This window comes from Malassezia vespertilionis, chromosome 5 (assembly GCF_029542925.1).
Source record: "Malassezia vespertilionis chromosome 5, complete sequence".
NCBI lineage: Eukaryota > Fungi > Basidiomycota > Malasseziomycetes > Malasseziales > Malasseziaceae > Malassezia > Malassezia vespertilionis.
Genome location: NC_079251.1, coordinates 309,573 through 333,051, shown reverse-complemented (window position 1 = coordinate 333,051; position 23,479 = coordinate 309,573). Strand labels below are relative to the sequence as shown.

At 57.4% G+C, this 23,479-nt stretch overlaps 13 protein-coding genes and 1 non-coding gene across 14 annotated transcripts; 6 read left to right on the top strand and 8 right to left on the bottom strand.

Annotated features, from left to right (window-relative positions):
* Positions 1-17: 17 nt before the first annotated feature.
* MVES1_002600 (uncharacterized protein) lies at positions 18-1,207 on the top strand (the record flags this gene model as incomplete). Its single annotated transcript, XM_056207426.1, has 2 exons — positions 18-1,120; positions 1,189-1,207. The coding sequence occupies 2 exons, from the start codon at positions 18-20 to the stop codon at positions 1,205-1,207; spliced, it is 1,122 nt and encodes a 373-aa protein (XP_056063401.1).
* A 21-nt stretch (positions 1,208-1,228) lies between these two features.
* Positions 1,229-3,229, bottom strand: MVES1_002599 (uncharacterized protein; the record flags this gene model as incomplete). Its single annotated transcript, XM_056207425.1, has 1 exon — positions 1,229-3,229. The coding sequence occupies one exon, from the start codon at positions 3,227-3,229 to the stop codon at positions 1,229-1,231; it is 2,001 nt and encodes a 666-aa protein (XP_056063400.1).
* A 112-nt stretch (positions 3,230-3,341) lies between these two features.
* On the bottom strand, positions 3,342-6,467 carry MVES1_002598 (uncharacterized protein; the record flags this gene model as incomplete). The annotated part of the gene is made up of 1 exon (XM_056207424.1): positions 3,342-6,467. One exon carries the CDS (start codon positions 6,465-6,467, stop codon positions 3,342-3,344), a length of 3,126 nt encoding a protein of 1,041 aa, XP_056063399.1.
* Positions 6,468-6,705: 238 nt separating this feature from the next.
* On the top strand, positions 6,706-9,000 carry MVES1_002597 (uncharacterized protein; the record flags this gene model as incomplete). Its single annotated transcript, XM_056207423.1, has 1 exon — positions 6,706-9,000. The coding sequence occupies one exon, from the start codon at positions 6,706-6,708 to the stop codon at positions 8,998-9,000; it is 2,295 nt and encodes a 764-aa protein (XP_056063398.1).
* Positions 9,001-9,098: 98 nt separating this feature from the next.
* Positions 9,099-9,773, bottom strand: MVES1_002596 (uncharacterized protein; the record flags this gene model as incomplete). Its single annotated transcript, XM_056207422.1, has 2 exons — positions 9,099-9,613; positions 9,719-9,773. 2 exons carry the CDS (start codon positions 9,771-9,773, stop codon positions 9,099-9,101), a joined length of 570 nt encoding a protein of 189 aa, XP_056063397.1.
* A 41-nt stretch (positions 9,774-9,814) lies between these two features.
* MVES1_002595 lies at positions 9,815-9,925 on the bottom strand. The gene has a single exon. It is a non-coding gene; the product is annotated as a tRNA-Ser (tRNA).
* Positions 9,926-10,366: 441 nt separating this feature from the next.
* On the top strand, positions 10,367-11,590 carry MVES1_002594 (protein-serine/threonine phosphatase; the record flags this gene model as incomplete). The annotated part of the gene is made up of 1 exon (XM_056207421.1): positions 10,367-11,590. The coding sequence occupies one exon, from the start codon at positions 10,367-10,369 to the stop codon at positions 11,588-11,590; it is 1,224 nt and encodes a 407-aa protein (XP_056063396.1).
* Positions 11,591-11,792: 202 nt separating this feature from the next.
* Positions 11,793-15,453, top strand: eaf1 (RNA polymerase II transcription elongation factor SpEAF; the record flags this gene model as incomplete). Its single annotated transcript, XM_056207420.1, has 3 exons — positions 11,793-11,871; positions 11,937-12,087; positions 12,117-15,453. The coding sequence occupies 3 exons, from the start codon at positions 11,793-11,795 to the stop codon at positions 15,451-15,453; spliced, it is 3,567 nt and encodes a 1,188-aa protein (XP_056063395.1).
* A 23-nt stretch (positions 15,454-15,476) lies between these two features.
* Positions 15,477-16,322, bottom strand: MVES1_002592 (uncharacterized protein; the record flags this gene model as incomplete). The annotated part of the gene is made up of 1 exon (XM_056207419.1): positions 15,477-16,322. The coding sequence occupies one exon, from the start codon at positions 16,320-16,322 to the stop codon at positions 15,477-15,479; it is 846 nt and encodes a 281-aa protein (XP_056063394.1).
* Positions 16,323-16,491: 169 nt separating this feature from the next.
* Positions 16,492-17,392, bottom strand: MVES1_002591 (uncharacterized protein; the record flags this gene model as incomplete). Its single annotated transcript, XM_056207418.1, has 5 exons — positions 16,492-16,721; positions 16,749-16,911; positions 16,940-17,119; positions 17,149-17,305; positions 17,334-17,392. The coding sequence occupies 5 exons, from the start codon at positions 17,390-17,392 to the stop codon at positions 16,492-16,494; spliced, it is 789 nt and encodes a 262-aa protein (XP_056063393.1).
* Positions 17,393-17,538: 146 nt separating this feature from the next.
* NdufS4 (ndufs4 NADH dehydrogenase Fe-S protein subunit) lies at positions 17,539-18,167 on the bottom strand (the record flags this gene model as incomplete). The annotated part of the gene is made up of 3 exons (XM_056207417.1): positions 17,539-17,722; positions 17,760-17,910; positions 17,945-18,167. The coding sequence occupies 3 exons, from the start codon at positions 18,165-18,167 to the stop codon at positions 17,539-17,541; spliced, it is 558 nt and encodes a 185-aa protein (XP_056063392.1).
* A 501-nt stretch (positions 18,168-18,668) lies between these two features.
* RRP40 (exosome non-catalytic core subunit rrp40) lies at positions 18,669-19,520 on the top strand (the record flags this gene model as incomplete). Its single annotated transcript, XM_056207416.1, has 1 exon — positions 18,669-19,520. The coding sequence occupies one exon, from the start codon at positions 18,669-18,671 to the stop codon at positions 19,518-19,520; it is 852 nt and encodes a 283-aa protein (XP_056063391.1).
* Positions 19,521-19,570: 50 nt separating this feature from the next.
* VPS53 (Vacuolar protein sorting-associated protein 53) lies at positions 19,571-22,000 on the bottom strand (the record flags this gene model as incomplete). Its single annotated transcript, XM_056207415.1, has 1 exon — positions 19,571-22,000. One exon carries the CDS (start codon positions 21,998-22,000, stop codon positions 19,571-19,573), a length of 2,430 nt encoding a protein of 809 aa, XP_056063390.1.
* A 227-nt stretch (positions 22,001-22,227) lies between these two features.
* NAP1 (histone chaperone) lies at positions 22,228-23,460 on the top strand (the record flags this gene model as incomplete). Its single annotated transcript, XM_056207414.1, has 1 exon — positions 22,228-23,460. One exon carries the CDS (start codon positions 22,228-22,230, stop codon positions 23,458-23,460), a length of 1,233 nt encoding a protein of 410 aa, XP_056063389.1.
* Positions 23,461-23,479: the final 19 nt, after the last annotated feature.

Sequence of the window (23,479 nt, the reverse complement as noted above, 5' to 3'; positions counted from 1 at the left end):
ACCTCCACTCTTGCGCCATGGCCATGCGAATCCTGCCCTGGCTCAGTGTCCAGCCGAGCATCGGCGAGGTGCTTGACGATGTGCGCAGCGGCAAAGTGAGCACCGAAGAGGCATGGATGACGGCGCATATGGGTGCGCCGCGCCTCCATACAGACGGCGGCGTACGGCTGCACCGCACCGACGACCGCGTCACATTTCAAGCGGCGCACCCTGCATTCCATGTGCGTGGTAGCGGCAGGAACAAGTTCTGTGTAGCCACCGCGTCGGAGATGCCGATTCCTCTGCGTGCCACCTGCGTCCGCATTCCTGTCGCGGCAGGGACGCTGCCCGGCGCCGACCCTGCCAAAGAAACAGCGTCGGTGCTGGCGTTGGGGCGTGCGGGCCATGTCGAGCGCTACGCCACGGGCGGCGCGGACGGCCGTTTGTATGTGGGTATCTGGACACACGCAGCGCCGTTTGCCGCGCCGATCGCGTGCCGTGGCCACGTTGCTGATATCACCAGTGTGCGCTTCTTTCCCAGCAACGAGGTGGTGCTCTCCACCTCGCTGGATTTCAGCGCGCGCATATTTTCCGCACTGGACGGCAGCAATCCACGCACGCTCACCGGGCACAGCGGCGCATTGCATTGCAGCGCAATGCTTGGCCGCGGTAAAAGTGTCGTGACGGGCAGCAGCGACGGGACGGTGCGGGTATGGGACGTTGGGCGCGGCGAAAGCGTCTCTGTGCTGGACATGCAAGCAAGCAGCGTACAAGCACTCGAAGCCACAGACACGCTCGTGGCCGCCGCGCTGTGCAACGGCACCGTCCAGGCCCGCGACGTGCGCACGGCGCGCGAAGCCTTGGCCCTCACGCCCCCAGGCTCGCCACTGGGCGGCGCCGGCGCCTTGGATACACTTGCGCTGTGTACGGCGTCGCACCGCATCCTCACCGGATCGCGCAGCGGCGTATGCACCCTGTACGACCTGCGCGATTGCACTTCGCCGCTCGCTGCGTGGTGGAGAAATGGCGCAGGGACTTGTGGGCTAGCACTGGACGAGGCATCGGCGCTTGTGGCCACCGCCGACGGCCTCCCGTACCGCATAGAGCTATCCACCATGCAAGTCGCGGAGGAATTTGCGGGGTGGGACGCCGACGCAGTCTATGCCCTCGCCGCCGATGCACAGGGATCGACGATCGCGGCTGGCCGAGGGACGTGGCAGATGTATGATGATGAGGATATACAGGGTATCTATGCGTAGGACACGGGCGTGCCTGGTCTGCTTTCGTTTGCATGCCACGGCGGTGTATGTACATGCACTGGACCGGCGTCGCGGCGCAGCGACGGCGCTTTTGCGAGAGGCTGTGCGTCGTTCTGGGGGCGTGCGCCCGTCTGTTGGTCGTGCAAGTCCATATTCGGCACGCAGAATGCGATGAGCAGGCCAGGGAGTTGGACGAAGCAGGATACAATGCACAAGACACGCATGACATCGGCCCAAGCCAGCGTGATATCGGTCCTTTCCACGGACCCGTACGGGTACTGCAGCACGACACTAAGATCGCCTTCAATCCTGTCGAGCTCCGTGTGTGGCATGTAGGGCAGATGCTTTTCCAGCGCACGGGGAAGGAGCGAGGTGAAGACTGCGCTCGCGAGCGCGGAGCCGAACGCTGCGCCTACTTCGGTGGTGAGGAGCTCGAATGCCGTGACGACAGCCACCTTGGATGGCGGCGCTGCGACTTGCGCTGCGACTTGGGTGGTAACTGCGACAGACCCGCCGCCGATGCCTTGGAGGATCTGGCAAAAGACGAGGGTGATGGCGGCGTGGCCCATAGAGCGGTAGTGGATCATGAGCGCGACGCCCAGGATACGTACGGCAAACCCAACGACCATGAGGTGTTTAAGACGGCGTGTATATGCCATCACCATCCCAACAAGAATCCCGGTGAGCGTGGAGGTGACGTTTTGTGCAGAGACAAAAAAGGCGGTGCGCATCTGATTCCAGTCTTTGAGAATCATGATAAACGGCGCGAGATACGTCCAGGAAAGATAGAAGCCGGAAAAGTCGAGCGCTGCAATCAGGCACACGGCGAGTATGGTAAAGTTGGAGAGCGCCTTGTAGGGAAGGAAAGGACTGGATGCATACGTTTCCCACACGCCAAATACGCAGAGCAAAACAAGGCCCCCGATGAGCTCTACATTTCCCGTGCTCCAGTACCGATCGTAGCTCTTGAGCCCGCCCAAGGACATGGGCAGCAGAATGAGGGTAAGTGCACTGGAAAAGAGGCCCATGCCCAGCAAATCCATCTCGCGCAGCACATTGGTGCTGGGAGGCGCGCGCTCGCCAGTGCCCATCTGCAGGGCACGGCGGTAGCCAACGAACAGAGTGATGAGCAGCGGCAACGCAGAAATGGGCACGACAGCGACCCAGAGTGCGAGGCCAAAGCGCCAGCCGCTGGTGCGCAAAACAAATTCGACGAGCGGCCCGGTGAGCGCAAAATTCACCAGGTACGGGACATTGACGGTGGCAATGAGCAGACCGCGCCACTGCACAGACGTAGTGTCCGCAATGATGATGGAGAGCAGGACCTGCACGCCCGTCATCCCAAACGACTGGATAATCATGCCCCACAGAAGCATGTTGAACGAAGCAGCAGACGCCATGACCGCATAGCCCAGTGCGTATAGCACCAAAACGAGCACCAAAGTGAGGATGCGGCCAAGCAGGTCAGAGAGCCGCGCAAACGGCGGCTTTGCGACGGCGCGAACGAGCTGCTGGACAATCATGACCGTGCCCATAGACGAAAGCGCGTTGAATTCGCTGCACGCATAGTTGAGGTACAAGGTAAACGACATGCTGTCAAGGGATACAGAGAGCGCCATAATAAACAGAGAAGCGTAGAGGACAAGCAGCGCCACCGCTTTTCGCCGCTTGCGCTGGTGCCCCGTACGCAGGGATATGAGCGGCGTTTCTTCATTCACCGCCTCAATATGCATGCTCCAGCTCATCATATCCGGCACATTGCCTCTATGGAGCTGTGGCGCACTGGATCGGTTCGCGCCTTGGCGCGCTGGCCGCGACGCACGCTTTGCACGCGGCGGACCCGCAGCCGATTTCGCGCGTGAACACAGATCTACGCGCGCGCGCTCGCCGAAAAAGACGCCCGCGTCTACCGATCCTTGGTCTGGTGGTACGGCAAATACGTCATTGCCAAAAACGCCCCCATCACGCGGTGGCGTGTCTTGCTCCGCCATCAGAAAGCGGGCAGAGCCAAGCGTGGTCGCAAGCGCTGCGCAAATCGGCCGGGAGATGTCTATCTGATAGCCTGATAGGCCACGTGGAGAGAAATGTTGGTGCATTGTGCGTCTAACTGTCGATACGAGGCGCGCGCGTCTTTTTTCGCGCGGCGTCGGCGTGAACCGCGGCATTGATTTCCTCTACAATGCTCTTAGCAGCATCGCAAGGTCCGTGCACCTTAACTATCGTTGCAGCCTCGGCCTCGCCCAAATCGGCGAGGTTGGCGGGCACGCCGAGATCTGCATATTCGCGCCAGTTGGGCACAACGACCGCAACATTGTGCTTGGTCTGCCACTCGCTCTGGCGCGTGCCGCCACGCATGATCATTTGCCGGTGCATGTTCGGCGGCACGATGGCGCCTAACATGACGCGGTCCTCGAGGCGCTTGCACTCCGCCTCGAGCTCTAGGGCAATGCGCGCTGCGAGTTCTTTGTGCGCGCACACACTCACCTCGTCCGAGGGCTGACCGCTGCGCGGGAAACGCACGCACTGCGACTGGGACTTGGCGTCCGTGGGGCCGCCTGCACGCACGAGCAGCTCGCGCAGATTCTGGCCGCCACTGCCAATCAAGGCGCCGTGGAAGCGCGCAGGAATGGCGAGGACATGCGTGGCTTCGGACTCGACGCGCGCAATAATCTCCTCGATAGCGCTCTTGGCGCGCTCAACAGCGTCAGACGTGCCGCGGATACGGACGAGGCCGTCTGCGTTTCCGCGGCGCTCTAAATCTACCTGGGCGCCAGTATCGGTGCGAATTTGGTTAATCGTCGCGCCGCCCCGGCCAAGAACGCGTGCAAATGCCTTGGAAGGCACGCTGAGCTGTGCGCCATTGTTGTGGTTTTTCTCATAATCAAGCAGCTCCAGTAGCTCGGCCTTGGCCTCGGCAACACCTTTCTTTGCGCCGCGAATCGTCACTTCGCCGGGCTGGTCCTGGGCTTGTGCGTCAAGAGGGACATCGCCAAAATTGATGCGCACCTCGTACTTGTCCTGTAGCCGCGTGACGTACTTGCCGCGCTGCCCGATGAGCGCGCCATAGAGCGCGTACGGGACCTGGAGCGCAACAGAAACTTCGTCGGCGAGGCGCTGCGACTGCTCGGCGAGGCGGTTCTTGGCTTCGAGTACGCATTCCTTGCGGCCGGTAATCGTGATGGGGATTGGAGCGCGGCGTGTCTTCTCGTCCTGGTCTGCCACGTCGATCTTGACGCCCAGCTCCTCGCGCAGCTTGATCAGGCCCGCTCCACCACGGCCAATAAGATGGGGGACGTGCGACGAAGGGACAAGCAGCTCTTCGACGTGGCCATGCGCAATGCTGTCTTGTTCAGCATCCTTGGCAATGGCGCGGATCTTGTCGACGGCACGTTCCACAGCCTCGCTCGAGCCGCGGACGAGAATGGCATCTTCGGTGAGCGGCTTGGCAGTGTACTGTTTGTTGCGCACGTCGCGGCTCGTGCCCATCACAATCATGAGCCGGTCTTCGCCGATGATGGCGTTCAGCACAGTGCCGTCGTGCCCCACAATCGCGCGGTGATACTTGGCAGGCACTTCGATCTGCATGGTGCGCATATCGGCGGCAGTGGCAAGGCTTTGCTTGAGCTCTTGCTCGGCCTCGTCAAAAAGCTTGGTGGCGGCCGCCGCCTTTGCCGCCGCGTCGGACGGCAAAGCGGCGGGGCGGCCCAGGACAAGAAGAATGTCGGAGCGGCCCGAGTTCTCGGGGGGGACAAGAATGTCGACGCCGCGCGACTCAAACGCCTTGAGGCCCTGGCCTTTTTTGCCAATGATAAAGCCGTGCGCAAGGGGATCGATGTCGACGACGCGCATACAGCTTGGGTCTACTGAGCGCGCCATATCCTCGACACTCGCGCGCATCTGCTGCACCGCCCCCGCATCCTTGCCCACGATCTCAACGACAGGCGGAGCGCCGGCGCGGGGAAAGTAAACTTGCACATTTGGGTCGCGCGAGATGCGCGGCTGGAGCCACTGGGCAAGCTGGCGCGCGTGTGCGTCGCCGGCGGCGTGCAGCGCCGGCAAATCGACCACCTGGACATGGACAGAGTTGGCCTTCTCGATCACCGCAGTCAGTGCATTTGGGAGTTGCTGCTGGGGGCCGCGGATCGTAACGCTGTCGGAGGGATCGGCAATCGGCGGGAGCTCGACAAAGCACTGCGACGTGGCGAGGATATCCGCAGCATTGTCGCCGGTGAGGAACTGGTGTTGCCGCTTGGGGATATTGATCATCAGCGTGCGGAACTTGTTCTTCATGTCCACGACGTGTGCTTGGATCGCGCCCACGACATCAGCCACAGCCTCGCGATCTCCGCTGATTACGATCGCAGGATCGCGCTGTCGGCTTGGTTCTGGGTCATCCGGATTGTTGCGTGCAAGAAGCGCACCGCGCGGAGGAATATTCACAACCACCTCGCCGCGGCCGGGACCAGCGACGAGCAAGTCTAGGTTTGCATTGCGCGTACCGGCAATGAACGGGTAGTACATGTGATCAATGTCCGCGAGGCGCTGCGTGACCTTTGAGGTACGCTCGGCGACAATCGCCTCTATCATCCGCTGCGCCTGGAGCGCATTGACTTGGTCGCCCTCAATCGTCACCTCGACTTGCTCGTCGAGCAGTGGACCCTCGCTGGAAACAGTAGCTTCCTGATTGGACCGCGGCGGTATGTTGATCTTCACGCCAGTCTCTTCTGTGATCGACTTCACGTTCTTCCCCCCAGCACCAATCACATAGGCACGCAGCGAGGCCGGAACAAGGACAGAGATGGACACCTTGCGCGCAAATAGAGCAGTGAGCTCACGCTTCACCTGCTGCACGACCTGGTCCGTCGGGCCCTTGATGATAAATGTCGTATTGCCAGTCTTGCGGGTGCTGCTAGCTTCGACCTTCACACTGCGGTGCTTTTGCTGCACACGCTGCAGGCCCTGTCCCAAGCGGGCAAGCTGCTCCTCGCCCAGATTTAGCGCCACGGTTGCCTGGTGCGTCACACGCTGAATCACAGGCACACTGCTTACCCACGCAGACCCGGCCTGCTTGCTGGACGAGCCCGTGGAAAGCGTGTTGAGCGAGGGGAATGCATCCTCCGAGGACACGTCGGGCTGCGTCTCCACCTTCTTTGGCGCGCGCGTGGTCTGTGCCGCAGGCACAGGCGCCGGAAACGGGTCACTGGTGAGACTGGGAAACGGATCTTCCATCTGTGATTTCGATGAAGAGCTTCGCTCGCCAGGTACGGAGTTGATACGAGCGCTGTCCATTCCAACCGCGACGATGCCTCCGTGGAACAAGGCTTTTACCGCCATGCGCGTCCGCCAATGCCAACACGTGTATGCTTACGTAATACTTGATCACAGAGTAGCCGTGCCAAATGGATCGGGCTGCACACCGCTTGGACGGTGCATCGCATCCGACGCTCCGATCGGAACTTTGTGGCGCATGGCGGGTGTACGTCGCTTGCAGTGGCTGCTGGCTCTCTTTGGCGTGGGGCTAGTCACTGCACATGTTATGGGACTGCCTGCAAACATTGCCAAAGTCGTTCCTGAAGATGAGGAGCTGCTGTTCACTTCGACTATTTCCTACTGCGAGCCGCCGCAGCAGTTTATTGTGGACAACATGGATGCCGTGTTCCACCGGAATAACGGGACACTGGACTTTGATATTGTAGCGCAATCGCTGCCCAATAATGCGACCCTTACTGTATTTGCAGATATTTATGCGTATGGCGAAGACTTTTTGGCCACCTCGATCGACTTGTGCAAGATCGGCGACGGCTCGCTTTGTCCGCTGCCCTCGTACAACTTTGCGGGGTCAGGCGTGTACAATATCCCGGATGAGTATAAAGAAAAGCTCCCGGGGATCGTGTACAAGGTGCCGAGTCTGGAAGTGTTTGGGTATTTGCGACTGATGCGAACCGGCACGGCGGAAACGCTCGGGTGTCTCCAAATCACCTTTTCGAATGGACTCACCACAAAGACGCAACGAGTGGTGTGGGCTACCGTGGTGGTCATTGTGGTGGCCTCCGCGCTTGCTGTGTTGTGCACGCTGTGGACCGATTCCTTGAGCGCCCTGCAGTGGCGTGTTTTGGACATTTTGGGGACGATGCACATCGTGGTCATGATATCCATGCTGACAATGATCACGCCTGCTGCTTACTTTGACTACTCACTCAACTTAGCGTGGACGTTTGGCCTGATCTACATCAAGTCGGTGCAGCGCTCCATTCTCAGTTCCCGCGAAGACACAGGCAGCAACGACTTGCAGCTCGAGTATGGCGGGCTACTCGAGGCTAAGTACAGTCGCTTGGCTAACCTGTATCCTTCCTTGGTACTCAATGCGCAAAAGGAGCCAAAAAATATACTAAGTACCAATCTGCTGCACACCTTCCTCGACGCCGACACGGACGCGGATACCATGCTTGCCAAACGCAAGATTTATGCTCCGAATACAGGGCCGGGCGGTGAGATGGAGAAGGGGGGCGGATCGCGAAAAGTAGCGCTCGCCAACGAACCGATCAGCTTTAGCCACACGGGCATCTTCCACTACGCCGAGGGGAATGATATTTCGCCTTATAGCGCGTTCCTTACCGTCTTGGTCAACTGGTTGTTTGTCGTGTGCATTGCGCTGGCCGTATTTGGAGTTGTTCTCGTGCTTTGGTACTTGTTGGGGCGTCGCAGGGCCTCGACGTACGACCCTGTGTCGTCTGAAATGGAGCCGGTGCACGATACAAAAGACCTCATGAAACCCACTCGGCAAGCGTTCATGATGCCGCTGCAAAGAGTTAAGCAGCGCTATCCACGAAAAAGTCCAAGGACGCTCGCGCGGTTCTATTTCCAAGTGGTACGGCCTCTTTCTTTGCGTGTGTACGAAGCGGCGACGACGCCTTTGCTTATTTTGATTTTCTTTCAATGGGCACACTCCAATTCGTGGGTGTCACAAGTGTCTGCGTCGGTCATCTTTGGCGTAATGGTCTGTATTTGGCTAGTTACCTACGTGCCCATTTTTTCCCATGTATACCGAACCAGAGACCCAGCCTCGCTGTACTACTCTTGCGCCACATCGCCGTGGGATACACACTCAGCAGCTGTGCGTCTCGGTTCGCCCGTGCATCTGTACAAGCCCAAATATTATTGGTTTGTCGTCGTTCAGCTGCTCTGCGTCATTATTCGCGCGTGCTTCGTCGCATTTCCGCAGGGAACTGATTTGTTGTTGCGGCAAGCAGTGGGCCTCTTGGTCCTCGACGTGCTCCTTTTTATCGTATTGTGCGTCTTGCGGCCGTACCGTGACAAAATGTCCATGTTTGTCCAATGCATTTTGACCGTCTTCCGGGTGATCTTGTGGGTGGTTTGCATTGTGCTCTCTACGCAAGTAAATATTTGGGGCATCCCCCGTGCAGTGCTTGGGTTTGTCCTCCTCGGTGTCTCGGCGCTCGCCATCGTTTTCATCTTCTTTATCCTTCTTTGGGACATTCTCGCCTGCGTCTTTTCACGCCACCAGCGCTGGACGACACGATACGCGGAATCGCTGTCCTCGGCGCCGGGTGAGGCAAATGATCGAGAGCCGTCGTCCCATTACAAGGATCAAGGCAATGCTGCAGACGCAGCATATCACGATGCAAACCCCACCGAAGCATGGCAAGCTCCTGAAAACCAGCAACATGCGCCGGAAGTCGTTCTTGTGCCGTTTCCCGCCCAGCAATCCAGACATCTTCTTGCACATTCTGAAAACTTTTAAGATGCGCTGGATTACCAGCCCATGGGATCGGCCTACGGCTCCACTGCCCCTATGTGAATAGCCACGAGCTCGTTCGTGGAGAACGGAGCATGATCCAATTACACCATCTCACAACCGTACGCCTGCATTTCGCGCAGCGCTGCAGAAGACGTAGCGTCGAAAACACCGCGTATGCAGTCATTTGCGACCTGCGTCCGGAAACCAAACTTGCACGCATCGATTGCGGTATTTTTCACACAATAGTCGGTAGCAATGCCACACACAACAACGGTATCGATGGGACAAGGTTGTTGGCTGTGCAATAGCTTGGACAACTCGGTGAATCGCACGTATTCTTGTGATGCAAAGGCAGAATAATAGTCTATGCGGGCATCTTGGCCTTTTCTGACGTAGTACACCGGCGTGCCGGACGCCTGCTTGGATTGCAGTGCTTTCTTGACGCTGGGGACGATCTCGGCGCCTTTCGTGTTTTGTACGCAATGCTTTGGCCACATCATTTGCAAAAGGGTTGCTTCGGGTATAATGGGGTGTGCGACGCAGCGCTCCTGGAACGGTTCTGTATTGTGCGTATCGGCAAAGGAAATGTGGTCTTCTGGATGGTCGTCCTGCGACGCTATGATCATGTCCCAATCTCTCTCTGTTATCAAATGCGCAACCTTGGGAATTACAGTGTCACTTTGCGGAACAGCGACTGCGGTGAGCAAAACTTGTCACGTACGTGACCCGTGGATAAAGTCGTGCTGCATATCAATCACGAGGAGTGCCACTCGCATCGTGGTGCCTGAAAAAGGTAGTGTGGAGGAAAACAAAAGTACGACGAGAACAGGATTCGAACCTGTGCGGGCAGAGCCCAAACGCTGGCCACTCAAATCAGTGTAGAACGATAAATTCTAGGCGTTCCCGATAACCACTCCGGCACCTCGTCTGTATGTGTCTTTGGTTCCTTCCCTTCCGTATTTAATTGTCTTTTGCCGATGCGTGACATCGGGACGCAAAAAAAAGCCCTGCTGACGGAAATACACAAGAGAAATTGGGCGCACGCCCCATTTCCAGAGGCGCTTGTCAAAAAAAAATAGCGGTGCAGTGCCACTCGTTCTTTTACTGCACACTGCATTTGTGTAGCGGACCCAACACCACAGCGGCCTCTTTTGGCTGCAGTGGGCTTCTGTGGTTTTTCGTAAGACGCTGAACGATGCGATATCTTGGCGTAAGAACATACTCAACACGTGCCTGGAGATGGCACAGCCTCACAGCACGCGTGTCTCTACGGAGCATACACGGTATACCCTCTCAAGGTCATGTACTCCATGGCGAGCGTACAGTAGTGAGTGTCGATCCATATGTGTTCCATTCCGCCGCCTATGGTATGCCGAAAAAACGGATTAAATCGCACTCCGAACTTTCGCAGCATGCCGCGCGAATGCCAAGCATGCTTCGTCCTATTGTCGATTTCCTGATTGGCAGTCGTGACAGCGATTCCCAAAGCAAAAGTGACGAGGGTAACAGGGCAGCACCCTGTGAGTCTGAGCTGCATAAGATCGTCGCCAGCTGGAAAGGCGTCGGGTTACAATCCGCGATACGTGACAAAGGACGGATTGTGCCTACGCGGTTACAGAGCCAACAAGTCGGCGAAGATGCATATTTCCTGAAAGAGGATGCGATCGGCATTGCGGACGGCGTCGGTGGCTGGGCGTCGTGCGTCCGTGCAGACCCTGCGCTGTTCTCGCGTCTCTTGATGCATTTCTGCTTTTCAGAGCTGAACAGATTGGATACCGCGCTCGTCCATGAAGTGGCTACCAGCGATGCGGAGAAAACTATCGCGCAGTGGATGCAGTGTGACCCTATAGAGGTACTGCAAGTCGCTTGGGAGCGATGCGTTCGTGCGTCAAAACGCGAAGGTATCATGGGCAGCTCTACTGCACTTCTTGCTGTTTTGCGCGGCAACGAGTTACGTGTTGCTAATATGGGCGACTGTGTGCTAATGCTCATTCGAGATGGACGTATGCTTTTCCGCACCTCGGAGCAGCAACACAGTTTTAACTTCCCTGTGCAGCTGGGAATGATGGATGCAACTGCAGAGAGTGTGAGTATTGCCTCTGCATTGTGCATGCACAGAAATGCAATGATTCCCGACGGCGGAAAAGATAACGAACTCACGGATGTTACGCAGACTATGCGGGATCTGATTTATATGTATGATCACACGAGCTACGACCCTAAATGGGATAACCCACACGATGATGCGGGAAACTGGAGCATAAAAGTACAAGAAGGTGATATTGTGATCATGGCGTCCGATGGGCTGCTCGATAACTTATTTGACGAAGAGATTCTCGGTGAAATCCGCGCTGTGCTTGCCAAATACAGAATCAAAGAGGCGTCTGATATTGTCAAAGAGATCGATTTGCCCTATTCCATTTCTAAAGCGCTGTGTAGAGCAGCCAAAGTTACCAGTGAGGACCCACGGGTCGTAGTAAGTCCATTCCAGCAGCAAGCGAGTGAAGAGGGCCTTTACTATGCCGGCGGCAAAAATGATGATATTACAGTACTGAGTGCAGTTGTTGCACACGCTGAATATGAGCGAGTGTGATTGCATTTCAGGCTACTGCAGCACGGTGCTCCCTGTCCAATACATATGCTAATCCCATAGTCCATCGCTCTATACCCAACGCAGCCCTACCCTATTCTCCACAAGACCTACTAGGGTGGAAAACATTTTTACCGGCACGCCCGCAACCGCCCATCGTCCTCAGCGACGGACGAACGGCGGCGAAGCACTTAGTCGACCTGTCATGAGCCAGGAGGCGATGGACGCAGCTGTCCGCAGCGCTGTAGAAGCTAGCAGCAGTCGCGTCACGCTGGAAGAGCTTCGTACGACTCAAATACACTCGTGCAAATCCGAAATGACGTATGTTTTTCCCAGTAGCCACTGACAGTTAGCAATGTGGCTGCGTCGTATCGACAGGAAACTCGCCGGTTATACCACATGCTTAACAAGGTAGAACATGATCTTGACGAAGCTGGCAAGATCAATGTACCGCTCACGGACGATACGTCGTCGGTCGAAACAAACAAGGAGCGAGATAGGTGCGTCTTCGCCACAATTCTGACCCCAGCGCAACCGCTCTTGCTCAGCGTGTGGATACAGTCTCAAAATCGTTGCGCGCACGCGCTCAGCACTGGATAGAAGCGGCCAACATGCCCCCAAAGGATGCCCTAGGCCCCCAAAAGCATGCAAATCCTCCACCGCACCCCAGCCAACAATACGGTGCACCTGCACCTGCTCGAAGCAGCAATCACACAGCGTTGCGGATCCCTCCAAGCCCTACATTGCTTACCATACCACCCGAGGGCGAGCTGCCAGATATCGACACGCCGCTGCCGCCGACGCTAAAAGAGCTCGCGCCGAATCCCTTGTCTGCGACCTATGCTTCTTCTCTGCGCCCTCTGATGCCCGATCCGATGCGCCGTGTCACGGGCATTGGCGTGGGAGGCGGCGCAATCCACCACCGCAGCGCACGAAAGAGCACAGCGCGTGCATTGACCCCCGCACGAGGCGCCGCGCGCGGTGCGTCGACAGCGCCTAGCCCGGTCGACCTGTGGCAGTGGAGTATCCGAGCGCGGGCGAGTCCTACGGCAGGGCTAGTGCGCAAAGCGAACAAGTGTTTGTTGACGCGCGACTGGAAAGTCGCGTTTACGGAGCAAAAGTTTGTCAAGTCCATGATGCGCATCGAGCAACTGAAATCCCAAGGCCTCTGGAGTTTCCGCCAGCCCAAGCGCACAAAAGGGCCCGTGGAGCGCAAGACGCATTGGGATTACATGCTAGAAGAAATGCGCTGGCTTCAGACGGATTACCGCGAAGAGCGCAAGTGGAAAATTGCGGTTGCGTATGAATTGGCGCACCAAGTCGTGCTCTGGCACCGAGCGCCGACCTTTGCGGCGCGTGAGGCATTGCGTGCACATTACCTGCGCCCAAAGAAGGAGGATACCGTTGTGGAAACGAGCCCCGAGCACATGTCCGAGTCTCCATCGCTGGAAACGGCCCTCGACGCGGAAAAGACTGTGGCGGAAGTGGACTCGGGCGAGGAGAAGAGTGTTTCGCCTAAGCCTATGGGCGACGAAGAGGGCGATGCTGACGCTGACGGCGATATTGAGCCCGTTCCAGCCGAAAAGGTGCCGACATTGGCCGCGACTGATACCATGCTGAGCACCGAGAATGTTAGTCTTCGTCCAGACGCGGACAAAGAAGTGATGCTGAGCGATAAATTGCCCCTCGCGCTTCTCACGGCGATTCGCGCGCCCATATTTAGCATGGCCATGACGACGACGAGCGTCTCGCCGTGGGCCCTTTTGGACAACATGGACCCATCCACCACTGCGGCGCTGCTGCAAGTCGGCATAGCCGACACACCAGAAGTGATGCAGATCCTTAACCCGGACCAGCTCGACCTTGCGAAACTCTTCCCCGAGCTTCCGCAATATGCGCCTCCCACCCAAGAGGACGCGCACAAAGGCGTGGGCGATAAACGGCGCGTCGAAGGCGCAGCGTCGCATCCTTCACGCCTCATGCATGTATCGCGCCTTCTGGACGCCAAGCCCGCCTTGGTGAGCACACTGGACCCTGCGAGCAACCGCGCAAATGGGCAATGGACGGGCAGTTTAGACCAGGCGCTCGATATGAGCGAGACAAACGCAAGCCCGTGGGCTGCACAGTCAGGCTCGCTCCTCTTTGCACGCAAGGCTGGAAAAGCGAGCCGCGGCTATACACACTTTTTTTCTGCCGTGCCCTCTACGCCTGCATTGCCCGAAACGCGCGCGGCGCAACTTTCGTGGAGCAGCGAAGACGACATGTTTTTAGCGGCACTTGCGAAACAGTACCCGGATAACTGGTCGCTGGTAGCCGACATTTTCAACACGGCGCGCCTAGTCATGTCCTCCGAGCGGCGTACCGCTTGGGACTGCTACGACCGCCTGAAGTGGCTCCAGTCGGAATCCGAGCCGGTGAAAACAGAGGAGGAGAAGCTCAAGCGCCCAGCGCCAAAGCCCGAAGGCGCGCGAAAAAAGCAGCACCGCAGCCACCTGCTCGAAGTGATGCGCAAGAATGCAAAGCGCCGCGAGCAGGCGCAGCGCCAGTCGGCGGCGGCGGCGGCGCAAGCAAACGCCAACGGCGTCAAACGCAACAATGCCGGCTCGCCGGACGCACATATTCAGATCAAATCGATCCCGACGCCGACGCCGCAGGCGCTGAGTGTACTCAAGGCCGAGCGCGACCAAGCAGCGATTCGCCAATTCTTTGAGCAGCAACGCGCTGCACAGATGGCCTACCAACAGCAGCAACAGCAGCGCTTGCAGCTCGCACAGGCACAGGCCAAGGCACAGGTGCAAACGCAGCCCCAGTTGCAGTCGTCCGGCGCCGAACAAGACTCGCCGGGGCCCGGTGCAAAGCCAGAGCCTGTGCCGAACCCGCCGCCGACGCAGAGCGGACAAGCGACGCCGATCCAAGTCGCACAGACGCCGCAGTCGCAAGCGCAAGCGCCCAACGCAACCGGCTCGCCGAACCCAAACTTGTTGCGTGTGGGGCAGGCAAATGCGCCTTTCCTTACTGCCCAGGGCCAGAAACAGCCGCTGCTGTTTTCGCAAAGCAACGTGCCGTTCATTGCACGCAACGGCTCGCAGCCGTTCTTCACCATCGACCCACACGCGCAGCATACCAATTTTGCGAACCCCAGCCATGCGCCTGTACAGCAGCACTCTAGCGGACTCGATAAAAAACCGGCAGCTCAAGGAGCAAGTGCCACGGCGCGCCCGCCGATAGTCATTGCTGCGAGCCCTCCGCAGGCGCAGCAGCAGATCCGGATGGGCCAAACATCAGGCACTGGGCAGGCTATGCGCGCGCTCCATTTCCAGCCCGGCGATGACGCTAACACGCGAGGGCTTACCGGCACGCCAAATATGGCGTTCCCTGCAATGCCTGCCCTCGGCGCTGCGCACATGCAGGGTCAAGGTACGCCGCCGGTAGCTGTGCGCCCCAGCCCCAGCCTCCCAGCCAGCCAAGCGATGCCGCACGTCGCCGGACAGGGTGTCGGGACGCCGGCAGCCGGCCCGCCAAATCTACACGCTTTGCAGCAGCAGCTGGCGATCACGCTTGCGGCGTCGCACCTGAGCCAGGAGCAGATCAATGGACTTGCGGTCCAGCTGTACAAGCAGGCGCAGCAACAACAGCAGCAACAGCAGCAGCAGCAGCAGCAGCAGCAGCAGCCGGTACAGTCGGTACAAGCCCCCGATACAAGCACGACGCAATCGCCTGCTTTCCATGCGCCGGGCTTGCCGCGCTATGTCCCTATGACGCAGAGCAATGCCCCAGGGCATGCTCCCCTTGGTCTCGCGTACGGAGTCCAGCCCGGCATGTCGCCCAGACCGGCGAATAGCAATGCACAGTCGCCGACGCAGTAGTATATATGCAGATATTCTACAATCTAGAGAATGGATACCAAGGCCACAAGAGAGACAAACAGGACCGAGATGCGAGAAAAAGGCAGTGTGCGCTCGCCGCCGGACTCGGCAAAGAGCTGCACGTTTGCTTGCTGATTCACAGCGTCGACAAATGCCTGGCCGCATTCCTTGCGCGCTTTTTCATAGATACCTTGCTGGGACTGCAGTACGTCGGATCGATCGAGGCCCAGTGCGTACGGCGAGCCCATTTCGAACGCAATATAAGAGGCGAGTACATGTTGTGCACACTCTGAGCACAGCATATCCTTGGACGAGCTGGGAGAGAGGAACATGAATACCTGCAAGGGATCCAGGCTTTCGGCAGCGTCCTGTGTGCCATTCGATGTCGGGATCGAGGCCATAATCTGCGACCAGAACTCGTCGTCAGAAACGACGTCGGCTGCTACACTGCGCCGGGCAGGTTGTGGTGAAGAGGCCATAAATGGCGATAAGCTTTGCAGGCAGTAGGTGTTTTTCTTGTCTCGTGAGCAGATCGCGTCGCGGAATGGGTTGAATATGTAGATATAATTGTACAAGTCCATGACAGATGGATCGTTTTCTTCCAGCTCGGCTTCGCAGTTGTCCCAGAACTGCGAGATATACTGCCGGACCAATGACTTTTCGCAGCCCTCGCTATGCCGGCATAGCGAGTCCAATGACTCCGACAAGGATGCGGCGTCCGTGTTGCCCTCTGTAGCATTCGTGTAAATGTCCGTAGCCTGGATAAGCGGCTCTGTGCATTGCTGAAAAAAGTTGTCCTGGTCCAGCTGCGTGAGGAACGTTCCACACGTCGAGGAAATATTTGTAGGAATCAAATCAATCACAGGCATCGATGAGGGAGTCGTGGCATTTTGCGCAAAGGCCACTAGAGGTACCACACGCAACACAAACAGCGCACGCAGCCACATGCTCTCGAGCAAGAGACGGCGTCCGGCCGGAAAGGCTTGGGGTAGTGGGATTTATGCAATTGAAATTAAGCTTTGCATACGCTTGCATACATCATGCGCTGCCAGGCGCTACATACCCAATGGCGCGGTCCAGGACCTGGAGCAGGTGCAGCATAGACTCCTTCTCCTCTACGGCGAGCGTCTCAAACGAGACAAGCCCAAAGTCTTCCACGATGTCGCCCAAGAGACGACTCATGGTGGCCAAACGCGGCGCTGTCTGTGCGAGATGCTCGGTAATGTACGACAGGTCCTGCACTTCGGTGTAGTAGTCGATTTGGAATACTGTGGTCAGCGGTCCATAGCACGTACATAGCTGGTGCTGCTGCTCCTCATCGAGCAAATCAAACTTGCTGAGCACATTTACATGGGGAAGCTCGAGCATGAGCATGGCGCGGAGCGCGAGGATGAGGAGTGAAATGTAGCGAGCGGGGTCGGTAATGTTGGTGGCATCCGCAAGATGCACCGAAACAAGCTGCGCGTGAGCAAAAAGGCGTACATACACGCCAATCTTGTGTCTTTTGGAGGCGATCTAAAATGCGTTTCAGACTGGGATGGTTCGTCGTGAGCTCGACTTGCCCGGGCAAGTCAAAGAGGATATAGTCTTGATCGAGCGCGGCTAGCCGCTCCTCGAGCCAGTCGATATTGTGTTCCAGATACTCCATGCAATACAGCATCGCGCCCTGCTGGTCAGCGTATAGATGCAACGTACATTTGGGCCGAGATCCAGTTCGGACATGACATCATCTACCGATATGAGCTCAGACAGCGAGATGGCCGCTGGGTAGGGCACTGCGTCGTTTGCGGGGTCCAAATTTACAATCTGTACAGGCCGCTCTAGCGCGGAAAGGAACTGGTACATACCGTAGCTGAGGTTACCTTTGCAGCGCGACGTACCAGTAGGTTGTTTTCCCAGCGCCCGGGGGTCCTACCACAAGCTGCCCATACCTGACCATGGCGCACAATGCACAGTGCACGAAAAAGACGGACCAGGGCGGAATGGAAATACACACCTCCACGTAAAAGGCACACGCGCTCGAGCGATGCGGTAAACGTATCATGTGAAGCATATCGAAAAGCTATGAACCGTCCAAGCAACCAGCTACTTGGTCTGGAAAATGCGGAGCTTTCCCGGCGCGTACTTGAAAATATCAGAGTACGACTTGGGCGGAATATGTGCCTTGTGTGGCTCCTGGATGAAGAAATCCCACCCCTGTTTCTGGCAAAAGTGGACAGCGTCCTCCTTTTCGTCAAACTTCATGCTGAGAGCTTGCTGGTGGTCCGCACTGTCAGGTTAATTGTCTGTACATATCGATTACTTACGTGCTCGCCCAGCCCATCAACGGGTTCTCCCAGCGGCCACTCGCAGCTAGGGCATCAAAGTCTACGCGCCACTCTCGAGTGCCGCCCTTGCCAGAGGTAGTCGCAGACTTATTCGGTTTGTAAATACGCACAACACGCTGATGGAGCGAGTCTGATGGTTAGTTTCATAGGGCCATAAAACATACTGGGTGCACCGCTCACGACAGACATAGGCGCTGCCTCGCCGATGCGGTTGACCTGCTCGGCGACCAGATCGCGAGAGCCTTCACCCATGCTTTCCGGCACGCCCGCCTGAAAATCGGGATCCTCCTTCTTGTTGAAGGTGCGCATAGACGTGCACATGGGACGCACCGTGCTTGACCCTGCAAGCGCGGCATTGCGCATCATCACCGTACGCAGTGCCGTCATGGTAAAAGCAGTGGATTACGCAACGGGCTTTGCACTCGGGCATTCGCATCACGTGCTTTGGAGGCCTGCTCGCCTTGCGTGCACGCAGCAAAGAGATGGGGGCGCGTGGGGGCGCGTGGGGGCGCGTAGGTACGCTAACGTGTGCTACTTGGTCGTGGCGGGATTTGGATGTGTGTGTGGTATGTATGTACAATCGTCTTTCGTTAGTCAAGTGCTCGGCGCGATGCGGCGATGGACAAAATGCTCAGTTTTTCTCGTTCTTCTTCAAGTACGCATGTAATGCGCTCGGATAATGTGGATAAGATTGAGATAAAGCATCCTTGCATGCCATGCGCCATACACTCGTTCGCTCGATACGTACGAAACAAGTGCGTTCCACGTGCCATGATGGCAGCGGTACGCAACAAGGCGACGAGGCGGAAAATGCCCAAAATGCCACGATTGCACATTACTAATACACCTCTTTTTCGCTGTCCTGCGTGCTGCACCGACTTGTGCGCGATGGTCATTGTACTGCCAGGGGATGTAATTCCAGACGCTGCGCAGAGCGTAAAAGACATAAAACAGGGACCAAGTGTTTTGCTGAGTCCAGGCACGACACCAGACCAAACGGAGAATGTCTCGCTCGTCGCAATCCGGCCGGGGGCGCTCGGCCATGTAGTGAATACCCACAAGGACCGCAAACGTAAATCGAACGAAACAGCGAGCACACAGGGATGGTGGGTTGAATGCGATGCGCACCGATACGTTTCCTCGACAGACGATCTTGTAATTGGACAGGTCACAGCGCGCGGTGCGGAAAGCTACACGGTGTCACTTTTCTCCGCACACGCCGCGACGCTCCCCGTTCTCGCTTTCGAGGGCGCGACGCGCCGCAACCGACCGAATTTGGAGATTGGTGCACTTGTATACGCCCGCATTGTGCATGCCGAGCCATGGACCGAGCCAGAGCTAAGCTGTGTGGACGCAGTTACCAACAAAGCAGAGGCTATGGGCGAGCTCAAATACGATCCCGAAACCTGCGCGACGATGGTATGGCCGGTAAGTTTGGCACTTGCGCATGCGTTGAACAGGCGTCAGCACACGTTGCTATCGAAAGTCGCAAAGCATTTTGCATTCGAGGCCGCGGTCGGCGCCAACGGGCTAGTATGGACCAAGACTTCTTTTCCGCAGCATACCATCGCCCTTGGCCTTATTCTGCGCGCTGCCGACAAGGCGCGACACCACATTAGCTCGATGGATGTGGATAGAGAAACGAGTCCCGATCAAGAAGCCCGGACGCTGCACACGCGGCTTGGCCTGCTGGGCGATCTGAGCGCGGATGAAATTGCGCGGCTTATCCCGCACGAATAGATACCATGCATAGCGGTGAGAATGCCATGCTATAAAAAAATAAGATGCTTCTATGGGCGCCATTCCCGGCCTAGTGCCGCACCAAACATGCTGCCAAACCGTTTCCAGTCCGGCAACGCACGCGATGCTGCGGACAAATTGTTCGGCGTAGTTGGCCTCGGCGCTGTTACGAATGCAGATCCTTCGCTATCGCCCTGCTGGGTATCATTCGTGCCCCTTTTATCGCTCGCAATCTCCGGTGGTGCATACACTTCCGCATTCGGGTCCATCTGCAAAGACGAGAGCATGGACGTAGTCGGCAGCGGCGTGGCTTCTCGATCGATCGCCGCTAAAAATTCTTCCACCAGTGGGGCTTGGTCCAAACGGCGTATTCCTTTCAAGTCGAGTAGCTTTTGGAAGTTAGGCAAGGACTGGTCGTGGATGTGAGAGCGGTAAGCATTGACTACGTCTTCGAGCGACGGCGACTCGTCTTTCGCACTCGCAAGTACCTGCAAGAGCGGCTCAATCCGCGCAATGCCCTTGTCCACGTATCGCTCATAGTGTGTCTGCATCGCCGCATTACTCTGCGACCGCCCACCGAAATCCGTCGCGGAAAAATGCGGCAGCTCGAGCAGCAAACCCTTTACATGGTGCAAATCCACGCAGAGCTGCTCGGCCGTACATTGTCGAATTGGACGGATGCGCAGCACGGCCTGTGTGAAGCGCGTAATAACGACGCCGACCGCCTTGTCGCACCAGCTGCGCACGTAGCGTTTGTTTTCTACTTCCTGGCGCACGAGCACCGCAATGCTTTCCAAAGCGCTTGCGAGCGTGTCGACCCAGGGCGATTTATCCACGACGGCGACGTGCTGGCCCCACGGTGTTTCTGGCCGCACGAGGCTGTGAAATGCAGGTTCTGTGCTTTGGTATAATACGCGCGTCAAATACTGGAGCGTGCCCGCCACCACGGCAAAAAACCCATCGCGCTCGGACTCGAGCGAAAAAGGGGCAGTGCTCGCGTCCTGCGCGCGCATTTTTTCCGTGAGTTTCTGCTCGAGCTGCGTGCAGGTCATGGCGCAATAATCTGCCGTGTTAAGTATGGTGCACAATGCAGGTACGTCTGCGTCTCTTGCAGGCAAGCGCAAGGTTGGTTGGAGCACACTGGCCGTGTAGCGTTTGAGCCATTTCGCGTACAGCTCTGCAAGCCCACGCAGCGGCGCGTGCTCGCCAAGCTGTGCACACCGCTCCAGTGTTTGGCGGTAGAACCAAAAGAGCTCTGTGGAGGAGAGCAGCACTTTCATGGGCTCCTCGGCGTGGTTCGCGACTTGGGCAGCAAAGCTGCCAGCGCTTGCTTCGCCTGTCGGTGTGCCTGGCTGTGCGAACTGGCCGATCAATTCTGCGAGGCGGCGCTCCTGCACCTCGACAAACACATTCATGTAAGGACTGAATACCGCAGTGATACTCGTGCCCACTCGATGTGGCTCACCGCCTTGCGACGCTAAAATCTCTGCAAACGGCTTGCCGTACTGCCGCGCCATTTGCGTCTCAAACTCGTTTGTCGCGTTCAGCCCGCTGAGCAGCATATCCGCATCCAGATTTGCCTGATGGCGCACAAGTACGCTCTTCAAATCGCCGCGTGTAATCTCAGAAAAAAGTACAAGGAGCTGCTGGTCGACGTGCCAAGCGGGCAAAAACGCGGCGGCGTGCTCGTCAGCGTGGGTGCGGAGGATACGCTTAAACCACGCATAGCGGCGCGGGACATTATCGAGCTGTCCTGCCTCGTCCACAGCGCGGAAGACGCGCCGATACTCGCGCAATTGTCGCGTACAGTACCAATGGATCACTGTGTCGCGTACTTTTGGCCCCAGCGCTTCGACAGCGAGCGCCGCGTCCGGCAGCACGGTCTCGCTCGCGAAAAATCGAGCGTGCGATTGCTGGAAGTTCTGCTCGTACTCGTGCATCACCATTGTATTCAGCTGCTCGCGCAACTGCTGGACTTTGCGCCGTTGCTGTACCACATATTCCACATCCGCGTGCGGCTCAAAGAACGCAAGTAGCGCCTGCACTGCCTCTAATGTGGACGCAGCCTCACGGTACTGCTTCCCGGTACACAGCTGCTCCAAGTGGAAGGTGGAGCTAACCAGCATCTGGAGTCGTTTCAGGGTCACAATACTCAGGCTCACGTTGCGTTTCGCCATATCGAGCCACCGGATATCGGCTGTGACTTCACCAACACTCGATTCCGCGCGTACAGTATGCTGTTCGAGCGTCTCCAACGACGCAAACAACTGCTGCATCGTTGTGTTGCGCTCGCTGACGAGCAGCGCGGAGCCGTTTGCGTGCAGCTTGGCACGTAACGACTCCGCTTCGGCACGGTTCTCGGCAAAGAGCGTGTACACTTTCTCCAGAGCGCCCTCTACATCAGCAACCTGCAGTGTCGGGCCTTCTGGCGTGAGCAATGCATTTACTTCTGCCGCCATGCCACCTCGCGGGTTGGCCATTGCAGAGCTGCGCGCCATCCACGTGCTGTTCACAACGTGACGCTGCGAAATAATTTCACAAAACGCCGCAGACAGGTGTGGGGCTGACAAAAAAGATGCGGAAAAGGGAAGCAAGCGTCGCACCGCCGTTTCCGTCCTGCTGGTGTGATTGCAACATGACAAACACGGTTGACATCGGAAAGTGGGTATTCCGTGCCTGACTGACGCATAGAAACAAACATTCGGATATGTCCGCGCCGACACCACAAAACACGCCGCTGGACAATGTTCCGCTCAGTCGTGAGCCGCTTTCGCGGCCCACGGTGAACACGATCGGCGAGGAGGATGAAGACGATGCGACCACGGGCCTCAACTTCCCTAATGCAGCTCTTACTGGTCTTATCCAGGATAGGTTGAACACACTCGTGGGCCGATCGTCTGGCTACATTGAGTCACTTCCCGAGCCGGTTCGCCGCCGCGTCGAGGGCCTCAAAGGCCTCAATGTTGAGCACCAAAAAATTGAGGCTGAGTTCCAGCGCGAGATTCTTGCGCTTGAGAAGAAGTTTGCTTCGAAATACGCACCTCTCTATGACCGCCGCAAAGAAATTATTACCGGCAAGATTGAGCCTACTGCCGCTGAGGTCGAGGAGGGCGAGCACGTCGACGAGGATGAGGATGAGGACGAAGATGAGGACGAAGATGAGGAGGGGGACAAGAAACGCTCACTCGCGAATATCTCGATCCCTGTCGACTCGCCCAAAGGCATCCCCGAGTTTTGGCTCACCGCACTCAAGAACCACGTGGCGCTGTCGGAGCTGATCAGCGAGCGCGATGAAGAGGCACTGCGTCACTTGATCGATATTCGTCTGCGCTACCTGGACGAGGAGAACAAGGCAGAGCCAGGAAGCGCATCGCAAGGCTTTTCGCTCGACTTTGTGTTTGACGCGGCGCAGAACCCCAACTTTTCCAACCCAGTACTGACCAAAACCTACTTTTACTCCGATCAGGTAGGCTTCTCTGGCGATCTCGTCTACGACCATGCCGAAGGCACCGAAATTAACTGGAAGTCTCCGGATACGAATCTCGCGCACCGTGTCGAGACCAAGAAGCAGCGCAACAAAAACACCAACGAGACGCGGACGGTGAAACGATTAGTTCCCACCGAGTCTTTCTTCAACTTTTTCACTCCCCCGCGCCCACCGAACCCAGATGCGGACGAGGAAGACGAAGAGATGGACGCACTCGAGGAGCGTCTCGAGCTCGACTACCAGATCGGCGAAGATCTCAAGGACCGCATCCTACCGCACGCTGTCGACTTTTTCACCGGCAAGGCGCTGCGCTTCGAGAACCCTGAAGCGTTCGACGAGGAGTTCGATGAGGACTTTGAAGACGACGAGGACGACGACGAGGATGTGGACGAGGATGCGCCTCGCACGCGCAGCAACCGTGCTCAGGACCCGCAAGAATGCAAGCAGCAATAACGGTGGTGCCAGCGATTCA